The following is a 14456-nucleotide window of genomic DNA, read 5'->3' on the forward strand; positions in this document are numbered from 1 at the left end:
TATGCGGCGCATGCTGTGGGCTACGGCTACACGACTGTACTACTCCTTCCATGAACACGTCACTCACACAACTGATGTGTTACAGGTTGTAATCACAATTTTTTAAGCTGCGGGTTAACTTTATGATAACACATGCGACTATTTCAGGTCATGTTCGTTTGAACTTTTTTAATTTAAATTCTTTTCACTGTTATTTTTTAAATTAACACGTCCAGTTTAGATATTCCGATGGCAAACAGATCAAGCTTCCCTGCTACACAAAATACTTACGCGTACATAGAAATCAGTAAATATTTCCTTTGGATTTAACTTTTAAGCAGAAAACAAAATGCATATACTCCGTCTAGCTTTTGAGCGGTGCCGCCGGGCTCTGAACCATTTTGTTTGCTGGACGGCACACGGCAGGGTACCGACGGCAGAGGGCAAGGTTGGAATCCATCACAGGGGCGGGTGGCGGCCGGAGAAAAGCAATGGTGCACGTAATGGCGGATGTGGACGTGTGAGGGAGGGCGGAGGTGCGGTGCGGTGGGGAGTGTGGGGGCATTGACTGGGACGTGCGTGCACGGAGGGGGGCACCGATCGGCGTTGATGGCACGGCGGGACCATGGCATGCAAGTGCTCGTCCCAGTTGGGCAGGCGGAGTAGCGGCGGATGGCGTGGCGGAGCAGCGCGGACACGGAAAAGGGCGCGCGCTCTCGCCTAGTCCCCCCTGCGCCGAGCTCTGGTGCGGCGCCACCTGCGGCTTTGCTCCCTTCCCTCTCCAGCGTGCCAAAAAATTTCACCTCGAAATTTGTGTCTTTTTTTTAACACATATATGGAATACTAAATGTAGTTAATCAATAAAACTAATTACACAGTTTGGATGTACATGACGAGACGAATCTTTTAAGTTTAATTAGTGCATAATTAGTCATAAGTGCTACAGTAACCCACATGTGGTAATGATTCGGTCAAAAACAAAAAAAGATTCGTCTTGCGGTTTCCAAATGAGTTCTGAAATTAGTTTTTTAATTAGTGTCCGAAACACCCTCCTGATATCTGGTCAAATGGTTGATGTAACATCCAAAAATTTTTGGTTTGAGAACTAAACGGCCACTTTGGATCCAAGCAAAGGCGAGGGAACCGCACGGGCAGCCACGCGAGGGGCGGGGGCAGAGAAACCGGGTCAGCCGAGGACAGGCAGCCGGTCGCGGTGGGCGTGGGCGTGCGTCGTTGTATAGGTGGTGGGGACACTGGCGGGCGGCGTCCTCCCCGCCGCTACGCCATGTTTGGCGCTGTGCGGCGCGCGGCGCCATAAAAGTAGTGGCCATGCATGCATGTAGACAACGCCTCCTTTCGCGTGGGGGCGGCGGCGCCGATGGCGCGCCGGGCGGGACACGTACGGCTCGGTAAATGGGTGGCGGGGCCCGCGGACCGCCCCCAGTCGCTCTCTGCGCGGGCGCGGCTCCCGCGAGGATTCGTCGAGGCTGGCTGGTGCCCGGAGGGGGGAATTTATTGGTGCCCGCGCACGCAGGGCAGGATCAGCCGCGGCGAGCGGCCGCTACCGAAACCGCTTTATGGGCGCGGCATTCATGCGGCGATCCCTTGTTGCTGGGGTCTTGTGGCATCGCTTGCTGCGATAGGCGAATGCTTTTAAAAGTTTTTTGCTGGGCGAGCTGTTTATTCTGAGCCTGTAAAAAAGATCTTAACGAGCTGTTGCTTACTATACGGAGTAACGAACTATGAGCTGCGAATATGCTTAAAGAGGAGTCTTCGGATCATTAGTACAGTGAAGATTGTATCGGTCAAACACTTCGGAGCAAGTAGGGTCACCAGATTAAATTAAATCGGTGTAGACGACGATATGTCATCGACTTTTGGGGATTCTAGCTAGGTCCCTCTACAGTGATGATGCACTGTCGCAAGTTTGACGACGTCACTGTACCACCGCTGCTGCACTGCCGGCCGCACCCCGCCGTTGTTGCCATGCCGGCCGCCGCCGCCGTTTGCTGCCCCGCTGTTGGAGCCATCTGCGCCTCCACCATCGACGTCGAGCACCGGAGGAAGAAGTAGTCGCCGTCCCCCGGTGCGGCATCCCAGCGGGAGGAGGGGAGGGCGCCACCGTCGGTGTGCTAGGGCACGCGCCAGCGCACGCAGTGGACGAGGTCGAAGGCCTTGCTGGGGAAGGGCATGCGCTTGGAGCCTATGACGGCTGAGATGGCCGGGATCCCTCGCTCGAGCGCCATCTGCACCTGCGCCTCGTGCTCGTCCTTGGGTGCGAAGGACACGGCCGCCACACCGCGGTCGAAGAGGTAGCCACCGAAGCTGGCCACGCCGCAGCCGACATCGAGCACCACCCGCGTGCCCAGATCTGGTGGCGGGAGAGGAGATGGAGGAGGAGGAAGAGCAGGGGCCGGCCGCGCGCCAGGAGGTTGGCGAAGCCACTCCGAGGCCATGCCGGGAGAGGGCCGGTCGGGAGAGGGCCATGCCGGGAGGGGGCCGGCTGGGCGACGGGAAGTTGGTGAAGGCACTCCGAGCCGCCGCCCCCGCGTCGGATCTGAGCAGCGGTCGGGGCGCACGAGGGCGGCGGCGAGGCGTGGCGGCGACCACGCGAGAGGAGCACGCCGGGAGGGGTCCGTCCGCGCGCCGGAGGCACTCCGAGCCGCCGTTCCCGCACCGGATCTGGGCAGCGGTCGGGCCGGCGGTGGCGTCGAAGAGGAGGGATTGGTGGCGGCATGGGCAGAGAGGAGGGAGAGAGAGGGGGGCGGCTGTGGGGAGAGAGATTGGGGCGGCAGGAGTGGAGGGCGTGTGAGGGGGTAGGGTTAGGGAGAGGGTGTGGGTGTGTTGGGCCGGGCCGGATGGGGTGTTCGGGCCAGGGGGAATTTTGTTTGCCGTGTGTTGTATAAAAGGACACACTGTAAATATATTGTTTGCGTGTGCCCTGATCAGTAACATACGACAAAAATTTTGCTATGTATTTTTTAATAGGCACACGGCAAACAAGCAAACAATGTGTTTGCCGTGTGCTCAAAATGCTACACACGGCAAAAAAAAAAACAAGACACGGTAAACACATATTTTCCGGTAACGGAAGACAGCGACGGCGCCACCGCAGGACGGCACGAGGGCAAAGCATCTGGGTCTACTGGCTACTGCTGCCTGCTGGGTCCATGAGGACGACGTAGACCTGAGGAGGAGCGGTGGGAGCGGAGAGAGACGCGTCCCAACTCCCAAGTCCCAACCAGCCAGTGAGCCAGAGGCCTGAGCCTGACGCCGCCTCGACCACGCAACCGGTCAAAAACAGTCGGCGGCGTCGCACTCGTCGGCGGCCCCCGAACGTTTTCCCACCACGTGCGGCACGGTCCGAGCTGCTCCCACCACCGCGACACGGCACCTCCGCTCCGCCCGGCGCCCGCGCCGTCCCGCCGCCGCGGTCCCACCACGGCGAGGACTGACCGCTCCCGGCCCCCAAGGCGGACGTCCCCTCACCCGTCCCCATCCGCGCTTTGCGGGACAGCGCTCGCTCGGAGGACTCTGCTCCGCCGCGCCGCGCCGCTGCGGCCTGCGGCGCCGAGTTCCTGGACGGCTGGTGGATAAACGCTCCTGGCTCCTCGGTCCTCGCAGTCGCAGTCGCACGCTCCCCAGCCTGGAGCCTGCCACCGCCGTGCTCGCCTTTACTTTTGGCTCTCCGTGCCGCGGTGCCTTTGCCCTTTGGTTCTGCGGCTCATGGTAGGTGGCAGGCCTTGGCAGGCGCCGCTCGGCACGGAATACGGCGGTGGCGGCTTTTCAATCGGTGCGGGGCTGGCGGCGGCGGATGCGTGCCGCACCAGGGGCGGGCAAGACCAGGTGACCTCATGGCGGGCACGGTGCGGCACGTGCCGCGGTGCAGTGGCCAGGTGCGGTGCCCACTGCCCAGGTCTGCCGGTGTGCCGCCGGGGCTACGGCTATGGCGGAGGTAGGTCAGGCTGTGCCAGCGGCCCGGGGTCATGTCAGGTGACCTCTGGGACGGACAGATGGTTGCGGCCACCCGGACCGGAAAATGAGGAGATGCGGACGGTATCGTCCTCGGGTTCACCCATACCGTGTGCACGGGCCGTGACAGACATGGACCCTCCTGCCGACGGCGTCTCTCTCCAGCAACGTTTTCTCCAGAAGTCGGAACGAGAGATGCCATAGCAGCAGATACGCGGAGTTTCTGGGTGGGCAAGAATTTTGCACTACGGATGGTAAACTAATTCTTCATTTTTTACATATAAGTTCGGGTGCATATGCCCACTTTCCATTGTAAAAATGGAATTCTTCATTTTTCTTTTCAAAAAGACCGACCACACCAATTGGGTTTCCATCCGATGGCTCATGTTCCATCTCCAACACCCAACACTTCTTCATTCCAACTGCGCTTGATGTCGGACTTCTGCGGTACTCGATGGCATGGCCTTTGCGCCCTCCTAGCCTATAATATGGCAGTCCCTTCTATCCTCCTCCGAACCCACACACATATTCTGATATCGATCTCTGCCTGTAATTAGTGGTTCTCAGTGTCTCACCTTGCTGCCCTTAGCCTGCCAGACTGCCACTCTACTTCCACATATCCTACCTCCAGAAGTTTTATCCGTTTTCAAATCATGGTAATCCATTTTTTTCCCATCAACTCCTAACCCTGGAACCCTATCCCAGGTGCCTTCCATTAAAGATTTTGAGGATTTTTCCCTTCCATGGCTCGAAAATTTGGAGATTTCATGCTAGAATACAAGATGTTGAAAAGAAAAGAACAGGCCAAAACGATGGAACCATGCCAGACTGAGTTAGCAGCTATAAGAGAATTCAATCATAGTACCCATACTCAAAGATTGATGTCACATCGAAGGGTCTAACTTTCAGGTTTATCCTTGGACAAACATTGCTGCAGTGCCGCACTACTAAGGAGACCGATATAATTCGTGTCATTTCCCTTTTCCTTTCCCCTTGTTTGAAGAATGTATGATTGCACTTTGTAAGTAGTCGAAAAAAGATCCATCGGCGGTCTCTGTCTGTTTCCATTGCATTGACTATGCATACTGTCCCAGCGCGGTTAAAGAGGAACCTCCTGCCCCATGTGGATTTTGAGTCTATTTGCCCCCGTTACCGGGCATGTTTTGTACTAACAGTAGTGAGCTCGTTTGCCCTGCTTCTCACGGCAAATCCATTGCTGCGGCCTAGCTGCGGTTATGACAAGGATTCTGTTTGAAGAAATAGCTATGGGTTATTTTGCCAGCTAAAGTTTAGTCTAAGAAAATAGTTTTTCAATGAAATAGTCCTTGAGGTGTTGGGATCCAATGACTATTTGGCTTATAAAACACTTTTCCAATTATTTGGCACCACTTTTCCAAGAGAGAAAGAGGGAATCAGTGGACCCCATAAAAAATTGTCCCAAATAGCATCCCTTGGCGCGGAATAGTTTTTTTGGAGTGGGCAATTTGGAAATAGCCCTTATGTTTAGTAACTTAAGGAGTTAAGGATCCAAATAGAGGCAAAAACAAGATGTCAAAGCAGATAGCGAAGCGGCCCCTTGCTCCGCATGGGCGCATGCCCACTTGGACGAAGGCCCGGTCCGCATGCACCCACGCCTACGGTGCTCCAGGCCCTCTTCCACCATCGCCGCCTGAGCGGCGACGCGCCGCACCCGCCCGCCGCAGGGTCCCATCCCATCCCCCACCCCGCCCGTGCTGTCCCCCACCCCACGACACGTGAACCGCGGCCAACGGACCCTTGACACGTCGCGCTGTGCGCGCTGGCGGCGTCGTGTTCACGCGCTCGTCCTCCTGAATCCCTGACCCATCACCGTGTAGCTGACAGGGTGGGACGGTTCTGTACTGTCCCTACATGTCATCGTCCGTTTGTGCGCGCGTACGTGACTCGTATGGGGTCTCGGTCTGTCTCCACCATCCTTTATTGCTCGCGGCGAGTAGACGGCAGAGCGGTCCGAGGGACAAGGACGTGCATGCATGATGCATCGAATGTAGGTTTCACTGACTTGTGGGTCCCGACGACCGCGGCCCCTAGCGGCGGCATGGAGAAGCTGCTGCTGCGCTCGACGCGAATCCAATTGCGCGCGCGAGCGTTAGCGAGCGTGCTGGCGCTTGATTCCTGACCGCGCCAACTCGTTTCACGTGTTCACGTGGGTGGGCTGCTGACCATTTTTTATTATTTCTCATCCAATTCCATCGCCGGATGTTAATCGGCTTTTGTTAACTAACTTCACAGCGTGCAATGCGACAACAACGTGAGCTGTATATACTCCACGGAGTATGCTTGTCATGCATACATAATAGACCTCAGCCACATATACTCTATGATTCGAACTGCCTAGTATTCACTTCTCCTTTTCTTTTTTCAATTTTTTTGTTTACTTTCTTTATATTTTGTTTTAAAGATATTCTTTTGACAAATATTTTGTTCAAAATATGCCAAAAAGTTATCTCGATAAGTTGTATCACGAACTTATGCATCAAAGTTACGTGAGAAGTTTGGTAAAAATTATGTTCAAAGTTAGGAGGCTGAAAATAGTTATGCGTAAAATTTATACGCATCGTGTTAAGAAATTATTCTACAAAAAGTTAGTTAGAAAAAGTTATGCGTAAAAGTTACAAGTATAGTAAAAGTTGTGCTGCAAAATTATCATTTAAAGTTATGTTAAAAAAATATCATCTAATAGTTATCTAAAAAATTTATAGTAATAATTTTTTAAAAGTAGAAAATTATGGAGAAGAAAAATTTTCCTGAAAAGGAAAATCACCCGCTGTCTAATCATCGTTCAGACTGTTATATCTACATTTATGAGCGCTGGCACCCCTGACTCGCGCTTGTGAACGGTGGACTGCGGAACCCAAAAAGAAAATGGAATGACATGGAATCCGAAAATGGAAATTTTTGAGCCTGTCGGAAATCGTTTGCTAGATGGCCTCCTGGCGCGCGCTAACTAGCTATATGCCTATATCCGCCGCTCGCCCCCGCACGACGGGTGGCAGAGGGCAGAGGCACCAGCGGGTCCCTTGCGTGGATGCGAAACGGGCAGTCGAGCACATAATGGTTTTAGCTGTCTAGTATTAATAATTTGTTTTTGCTACCAGTCTGGATTGGAGTTTTCAATGGGTTGTCTGTGGGCTCACGCCACTCGAATTTCTAGCCATTAGATGAAGATCCTACTGTCGTTGTTCAACTTCACTACTAAAAAAACATATTCACCGTGACATTTGAAAACTGACGTGCATGATTTTTAACCGCCTTGGTTAATGCTCGGATTAACTGAGATGGTCATTTTTATTAACCAAGATGGTTAACAAAAATACCTCGCAAAATCAATTAACCGAGAGGCTGTCGCCTTAAAATGCCCGCATCACATAATACTGGCCCGTCTTGGAGCCCATATCGACCCAGTATCACCCACTGAATATATATATAGTGACTTAGGTTTCAGCTCTCACATCTCTCCCTCACCTCAGCCTATCGTGCCACTCCTCTCCCTCACCCCCAAGTGCGCCGGCCCTCTCTCTCCCTGTCCCTCTTAGGCGAGGCGGCATTGGCGACGTGGGAAAGCAACGGTGAAACCGCAACGGCTACGTGCGGCTCGAGGCCACGGTGGCCACGGCGTGAGGTCGAGGCAATGGCGTCCACCCCCGAGCTCCTCAACTAGCAGCGCGGGCTCCTTCCAGCGTGCAGCTCGGGGTCACGACTCACGACGGCCTACGGCGGGCTAGGCTGAGGCGCGGCGTCCTCCCACGCGCTCCCCTTCCTCTCCCACTAGCAGGTGCCTGGATCCGATGAGGGGTTCTCGAATTCGGTGGGTGCTGCCTAGATCCGGTAAGTAGCTGCGACGACGCGTGGATTCGGCGAGCTGCGACGCGGTGGCGTGCGGATGGGCTCGCCGAACTTATCCACGGTGTTTTTTTTTTCTGATTTACCGAGGCGGACATCCAACCACCTCGAAAAAAAATCATATTTGCATTGACTTTTGCTCCGAGATGGTTGGTGTTGCCTACCTTGATAAATTGTTTTTAACTGCCTCAGTTAAGTTTGTTGTAGTTGTGCTTCAACCTCCAAACACGAGCAGCCAACAAACTTATCAAACTTTATCTATAGCAGTATTACAGCATATACGTTTAGCATCAAGCACACACTTACAGTACATACCAACCAAATTCAGCAAGGCGTTGGGGGAGATGACGCCAGCGCAAAACTTGAGAGGTGTGGCGGCCGCCATGGTTCGTCAGACTGCTGGCTCCGCCACTGATTGGAGACATCACCAGCTAATAGGTACGCAGTGTAGAACGTGATCGGCTCCTTCTCATCGTAGCAATCGCATGGTGCGCAGGCAGCGTGCGATGGCACCGAATCACGCTAGCTCCAATCCACACGGATGCAGTGCAGCCTCCGTCCGGTTGTCACAGCAGCAAAAAAAAAAAACAACTCGCCGGGTGGGGGTGAAGCGACTGCGCGCGTGCAGCATGCGTCGACCAAGCATTGCCATATCGGTAGCGTGACGCGAGCGGGGATAGGGGCTGCGGCGCCGGCCGCTACAGCAGCGACGGCAACGACTGGAGGTCGGGACTCGGTTGCTTCACGAGCACAAGCGAGCGGGGGCCACAGCGGCCAGTGAGAGCGGCCCACCTTGAGGTCCTTAACCATGGTCGTAATTCGTAAGCGGTTCCCAGAAATAGAAAACAAGGATTAGGTCTACCCAAAATACCAGTATGGAGATGAACCGGTATCTATACTAACATAGGTACCGATTCATCTCCATACCAGTACTTTTGGGTGGATGGAATCAATGTTCTTACGGTGTTAAGGCGAGTTGTGGCGAGTCACCACCGCCTAGCCGCCTAGACGGGCTAAGGCGACGCCTAGGCGGGCTAAAACACCTAGGCGGGCCAAAACAGGGGAGCGCTTTGTCACCTATGCGACGCCTAGGCGACGCCATAAGAATATTGGATGTAATTTATAAATGAGCCTTAGGTACCGGTTGGTAATATTAACCGGTATCTAAGGCTCTTCATAGGTACCGAGTGATAATTTTTACATTAGTGCCGGGTGGTGCCACCAACCTGTACTTTAGGAGTCTTAGGTATCGGTTGGTAATACCGGTACCTTAGGCTCATCCATGGGTTACTTGAAAAGGAAAATATCTCCTTCTCAATCAAAACGGTACCGGTTATATGACTCGGTACTAAAGGCTACCGGTTACCATAACCGGTACCAAAGGCCAATTTGAACCGGTACCCTGTTTTTCTAGTAGTGTCCGTTGGTTTGAAAACATAGTGCAGTTGATTTTGGTTTGGTTTTTTAAGCAGACAGATTAGTTTGGTGTGGTTCAATCGTTGAGCGTACTGTAGTTGGTTTGGTGCGGTCGTTTTGGATTCTGCACCATGTGCAGCTTGAGCTGGCACCGGTGGCCCTCCACAATGTATCCCTTGAGTGATGCCCAAATAGATAAGAGAAGATCTAAGCGCAACTCCATACACTGCAACCAGTGAAACTAAATCCAAGTGATGCCCAAAAAAGATGGAGCGGAGCAACTACTTGCACCGGTGCCTAGTTATTAAACAATAATTCTTTGCACTCGAACACAGCCCTGTATCTCGGAGCTCACAGTAGTTATAGCAATAAAGAGACCATATTTTACTCTGATGTGGGTCCGTGTGCCAAGATAGCATCGATGCCAGGATTTTCTTCACGCTGCATCCCAAGGTACTCGATGCTTGCTTGCTGTGTGGGGTCCAATATTTTTTAGCTTCACTAGCACATTGTGCCCAAGAGAGACCTCCAGAGAGTGGAGACGACGGTGGAAACTACAGAGGATATATCTATGTCTATAGCTATATATATATTTCTAAATCAAGTAAGATTTTTGCCTATTTTTTTGGTTTTATCCGTCAGGTCATTGACAGGTGGGTTTTAGTCCACTTCATGTGCGAGTCGAACCATCTCTTCGTCCACGACTTGATCACGTAGATCTACAAATTAACGTATAGGCAATTATTTATATACGATATTTATACCAACTTTGTCCATAACAACGTACATGCATAATCGTCTATTATTATAGTAAAAGTTGAAAGAATTGAAACTCTTTCTCATCAAAATTAGATCCACCGTACTTCTCACGGAGGTCCCACTAGCCATGCCAAAGATTTGACGAAGAGAGCATAGGTCCATGACAATGATTTTTTTTTGTAAGATGTGTTTGACATCCTAACTTGCCGTGCCGCCTCAGTTCCTCGCTCCTGCCAGGCACCGGGCCGCCTCCAACCTCCCACTGAGCTTTTTCCTCTTCATTCTCTCCTCAAGTTTTCCCTAATTCTCTAATCCTAATTTTTCTTTACTACAACCTAATTTGTTAGCTAGTTTTGTTGTTAGATTTTAGCATGATTTAGTACAATTAATGTAGGTCTTAGAAGAATACCGAATAAATTAGGGTTGTAGTGCATTGGTTGATTACTCACCAACGTATTATGTAGACTTATTATGCCATTTAGTAGTTGCGTACCAAATTATTAAATTATTTTTATTTTATTGTACTGAATTATTAAAAGCATTTTACCGGTTTGCATAAAAAAATTTGATTTGTCATACCCATATACAAATTGTAGCTACGCTAGAGCGTGGTGGTACACATACTTGCATTGTGCAGAGCCTGGGGACTGGGGTCATCCTGGACGCGCGAGTTCACATGGGAAAGGAGGCGGTGTGTGCACACACCACACAGCACAGCGTTACTGCTGGTGGGAGGCGGGACCAGTTGTCCCCGGCGGCGCGTCAAATCTCGCGGCGGCCGCGCAGTGCTCCCTCTTGCCACACACAGCGCCCCAGACCCCAACCCGATAAACCCTGCTGCCACGGTTGCGCTTACGCCCCGCGCCCCATTTCACGAGGCCGGATCACGAGTAACCATCGCCCACAAAAGGCACCACCGCACCAGCCTACCTCTGCTCTCCGCCTCTACCTTTCGGCCTTGGCGTTGTCGCAACGACACCCCAAGCAGACTGCGCACCAAACACCCGCGCACGCTCGCACGCTGCCGCACCCAACAAAAAGCTACGGCCTCTCTGGTCTCGAGAGCACGGATGGATCCCACGTTAATGGCAGTGCTGAGCCATGGGGGAGCAGGCGGCGGCTGCGGCGGTGGCGGGGCGAGGGGAGGAGGAGGAGGCGACGCGCACGGGGCGTGAGGAAGCGGCCGTGGGGCAGGTACGCGGCCGAGATCCGCGACCCGTGGAAAAAGACACGGGTGTGGCTGGGCACGTTCGACACCCCTGTGGAGGCCGCCCTCGCGTACGACCGCGCCGCGCGCACCCTCCGCGGCGCCAAGGCCAAGACCAACTTCCCCGACAGCGCCGGCGCCCACAGCCACCGCGGCCAGCACCTCCGCACGGCGCCGCTCCCGCGCCGGCCCCCGCCGCAGGCCGTAACGTTCGGCGGCGTCGGCATCGGCTGCCCTTCCCCGTGGCATTTCGTCTACTTGCTGCCCCCAGCAGCCGTGGCTGCGACGCCGCCGCCGCCGACCGCGCTGGAGCTCCGCACGGGCCAAAGCCGGGGCGGCCTGCCGTTCGACCTCAACGAGGCGCCGTCGTGCTGATGCGCGGATCGTGATGCGGCAGCTGCAGAGGTGGTGAGCAGGTGAGGCGAGGGCCGGGCGGGGAGCACTGCTCCGGCTAGCTGTACATAGCTATTTAAGGAAAGTTGTGCCCTGTCTTTGTCGGGCTCGCACCTCTGATTTCGTTTAAGCGTTGCCGTTCTGTGTCGGCAACAATGGTGGGTGGTGCCACATGCTTGTTTCGCCGCAGGAGGATGGTGGTGCTTAGCGGGGTGAAAGCGGCAGTGGGCTCGGTGGGTTGCCTGGACTGGATGCTCGAGCTCGATTCGCAGGCACTGACGGCGCGCCGCGAGGAGGGCTCTCTCGTGCGGTTGTCGTGCGCGCCAACTGCGCAGGCCGCCGCTGCTGTAGTTTTTTTCGGGTATTACCACTTGCATATGCGCTCTTTTTCTCCCCGGATACACCGGGCCCGATCCGCTCATCCACTGCGACAGCGGAGTGTTACTTCGTGCACGTGGGGGGCGGATGCTGCTAGGCTGCCGCGCCCGACGCGACATGATACGTTTCCCTCACGATGAAGTGCCATGATCCATTATACGGATATTAATTGGTCGATCAGGAACTCAATAAACACAAAGAAATCGGAGGCATGCTTCTGGCGTCGTGGTGGCGCTTTGGGCTGCGTCGGGCCTCCTTCTGGCAGTGACGTTGCGGAGGCGGCGGGAAAATGGGCTGTGCAGCAGGTTTGGGGTGAACCGGGCGTAAGCCTTCACCGATAGCTCCTGTTGGTGGCAATGGTGGCGGCACCATAGTGCGTCACTTTCCCTGCTGGGGGCAATATTGTGGTGAGCTCCTCTTACCATGTTGCTTGTGGTTCTCGGGTGAAAACTCTGTCCAGTTCTGGACGAGCGACGGCGGCGCTACCGGCGTCGCTTTTGAGACCCACAGCGATGGTGGAATTGCGCTTAGTCTGTGTTGGCATGAAGGTGCAGAGAGACCATGGGTGCTGAGATCTTGAGCCGCTGCATGGTGATGTGGTGACTCCGGTGTCGGATGGACGGAGGTGTCGCTCTCATAGCGGTTTCATATATCTGAGTCCTTGGCAGAGGAGTGCAAGGCTGTGGGAGAAGCGAGGCCCCCCACGCAGAGTGGCCAGGATCAGCGTTTTCCATCGTCGCTGCGACGGGAGTGACTGGGACCGGGGGATCGACGATCGTGTGTGTGACTTGAGAGTGATTTGCCCATGGTGGAGGAGTTTCGAGTTGTCGTTATGGCTTGCAGCGGGCCGCGTTGGTGCTGCCCAGCGTTGGCGACGACGGCGCAGCTAGTAGTGCCTTCTTTTGGCTTCTCTCCCGGTTTGTGGTGGTGTAGCGTTTTGTTGTGTGTGTTGTTTGCGTGCGTTGTTTTGGTGGTGGCGGTGGTGGTGTTTCGCTTCGGCGCGTGATGTAAACTTGATATCTTCTTAAATGACATGGCAGTGCTCCTGCCCTTTATTTCAAAAAAAAATAGTAGTATAATCTATCAGTGGAACATCAATCGGAAAATTCCTTCATTTGACGTGTCGCTGGCATATCTTAACGGCGGCATGCCTAATTTACGATTTCAGATAGGTTCGCTGTTAGTGTCGGCGTTTCATTTTTTTTGGACGACAGTTTCTGTTGGAACAAGATCTTACGTGTGCTTTGTAGACTTGGTTCAAAACTAGGCCCAGATATTGGTTCAAAACTTGGCCCAGATGATCATCGACCTCCGAGGAGGCTCCGAGTCTTCTCGATAGCCCATCAACAAGGGCCCCTAACACTAACATCACCACATTCATTGCTCGCGCCGCGAACGGAGGAGATTGAGAAAACCAGAGGGGCAGCAAATGAAGGCCGTAACAGTAGTTGGGCCCAATGTACGAGAGCTCAGAAGAATGGGGTGGGCTAAAAGGCATTTTAAGCTAATAATTTGGGCTTTCTAAATGGGCCAGACTTTTGCAACCATTGCTGCACTCAATTGATCGAGCTTCTTTTTGTGAACTGGCTTCGAAAGTTTTTGTGTAAACGCCGGAATTCGAACTCTGAATTACCACCGAGTCGTGGCCATCAACAATGGATGGGGCCTTTTGCATTTATACACTTTTTTTTTCTGCGAGGACCTTTTGTATTGACACACCATTTTACTTGGGCCTCATATTTTACTATTTTAAAGGACACAACAGTGTTGAGTCATATGGGCCTAGCCCATTAATAATTTTAAGTACTCCAAAAGTTTTTCTTATTTATATATCATTTATTTTATGATTTTTAAAAATATATACCCCAAGATTTTTTTTTGCATATCTGGCCTCCTTTCGCCCGTTCAATTGGCGGTAAGTTCATACCGCCGGATGAACCGGCGGTAACATTGCTGTAGTGCACCTACCGCGGGTTCATCCGCCGGAATTTTTCTGACCTGGGCAATTTACTTTCAAAAAATCATAAATAATTTATATGAACTTGGATGGAGATAGACTTTATATAAAAATTGTAGATCTCAACGAGATCTACAACTTTATAGTTCAAACTTTTTTCATTTGGAGCCATCTAGGTGCTCAAATAATCAATAAATGCTCCAGATCTAAAATTTAATTTTGGATCTGAAGCTTGTGACAATTATTTGAGCAACAAGACGGCTTCGAATGAAATAATTTTGAACTACAAAGTTGTAGATCTTATTGAGTTTTACAATTTCTATATAAAGTTTATCTTCATACGAATTAATATAAATTAATTATGATTTTTTTGAATGTGTGCTGTCCAATGTTCTGACCAAAATTTAAATTTTAGATTGGAAATTGGTGTTGATTATTTGAGCACCTAGATGGCTCTGAATGAAAAAAGTTTGAACTATAAAGTTGTAGATCTCGTCAAGATCTACAATTTTC

General features: G+C 52.5%; 1 protein-coding gene across 1 annotated transcript; it reads left to right on the forward strand.

Annotated features, from left to right (window-relative positions):
• The first annotated feature begins 10146 nt into the window (after positions 1–10146).
• Positions 10147–12208, forward strand: LOC120676106 (ethylene-responsive transcription factor RAP2-4-like). Its single transcript, XM_039957329.1, has one exon. It carries the CDS (start codon positions 10685–10687, stop codon positions 11588–11590), a length of 906 nt encoding a protein of 301 aa, XP_039813263.1. The 5' UTR covers positions 10147–10684; the 3' UTR covers positions 11591–12208.
• Positions 12209–14456: the final 2248 nt, after the last annotated feature.

This window comes from Panicum virgatum, chromosome 5N (genome assembly GCF_016808335.1).
Source record: "Panicum virgatum strain AP13 chromosome 5N, P.virgatum_v5, whole genome shotgun sequence".
In the NCBI taxonomy this organism is placed as follows: Eukaryota; Viridiplantae; Streptophyta; class Magnoliopsida; order Poales; family Poaceae; genus Panicum; species Panicum virgatum.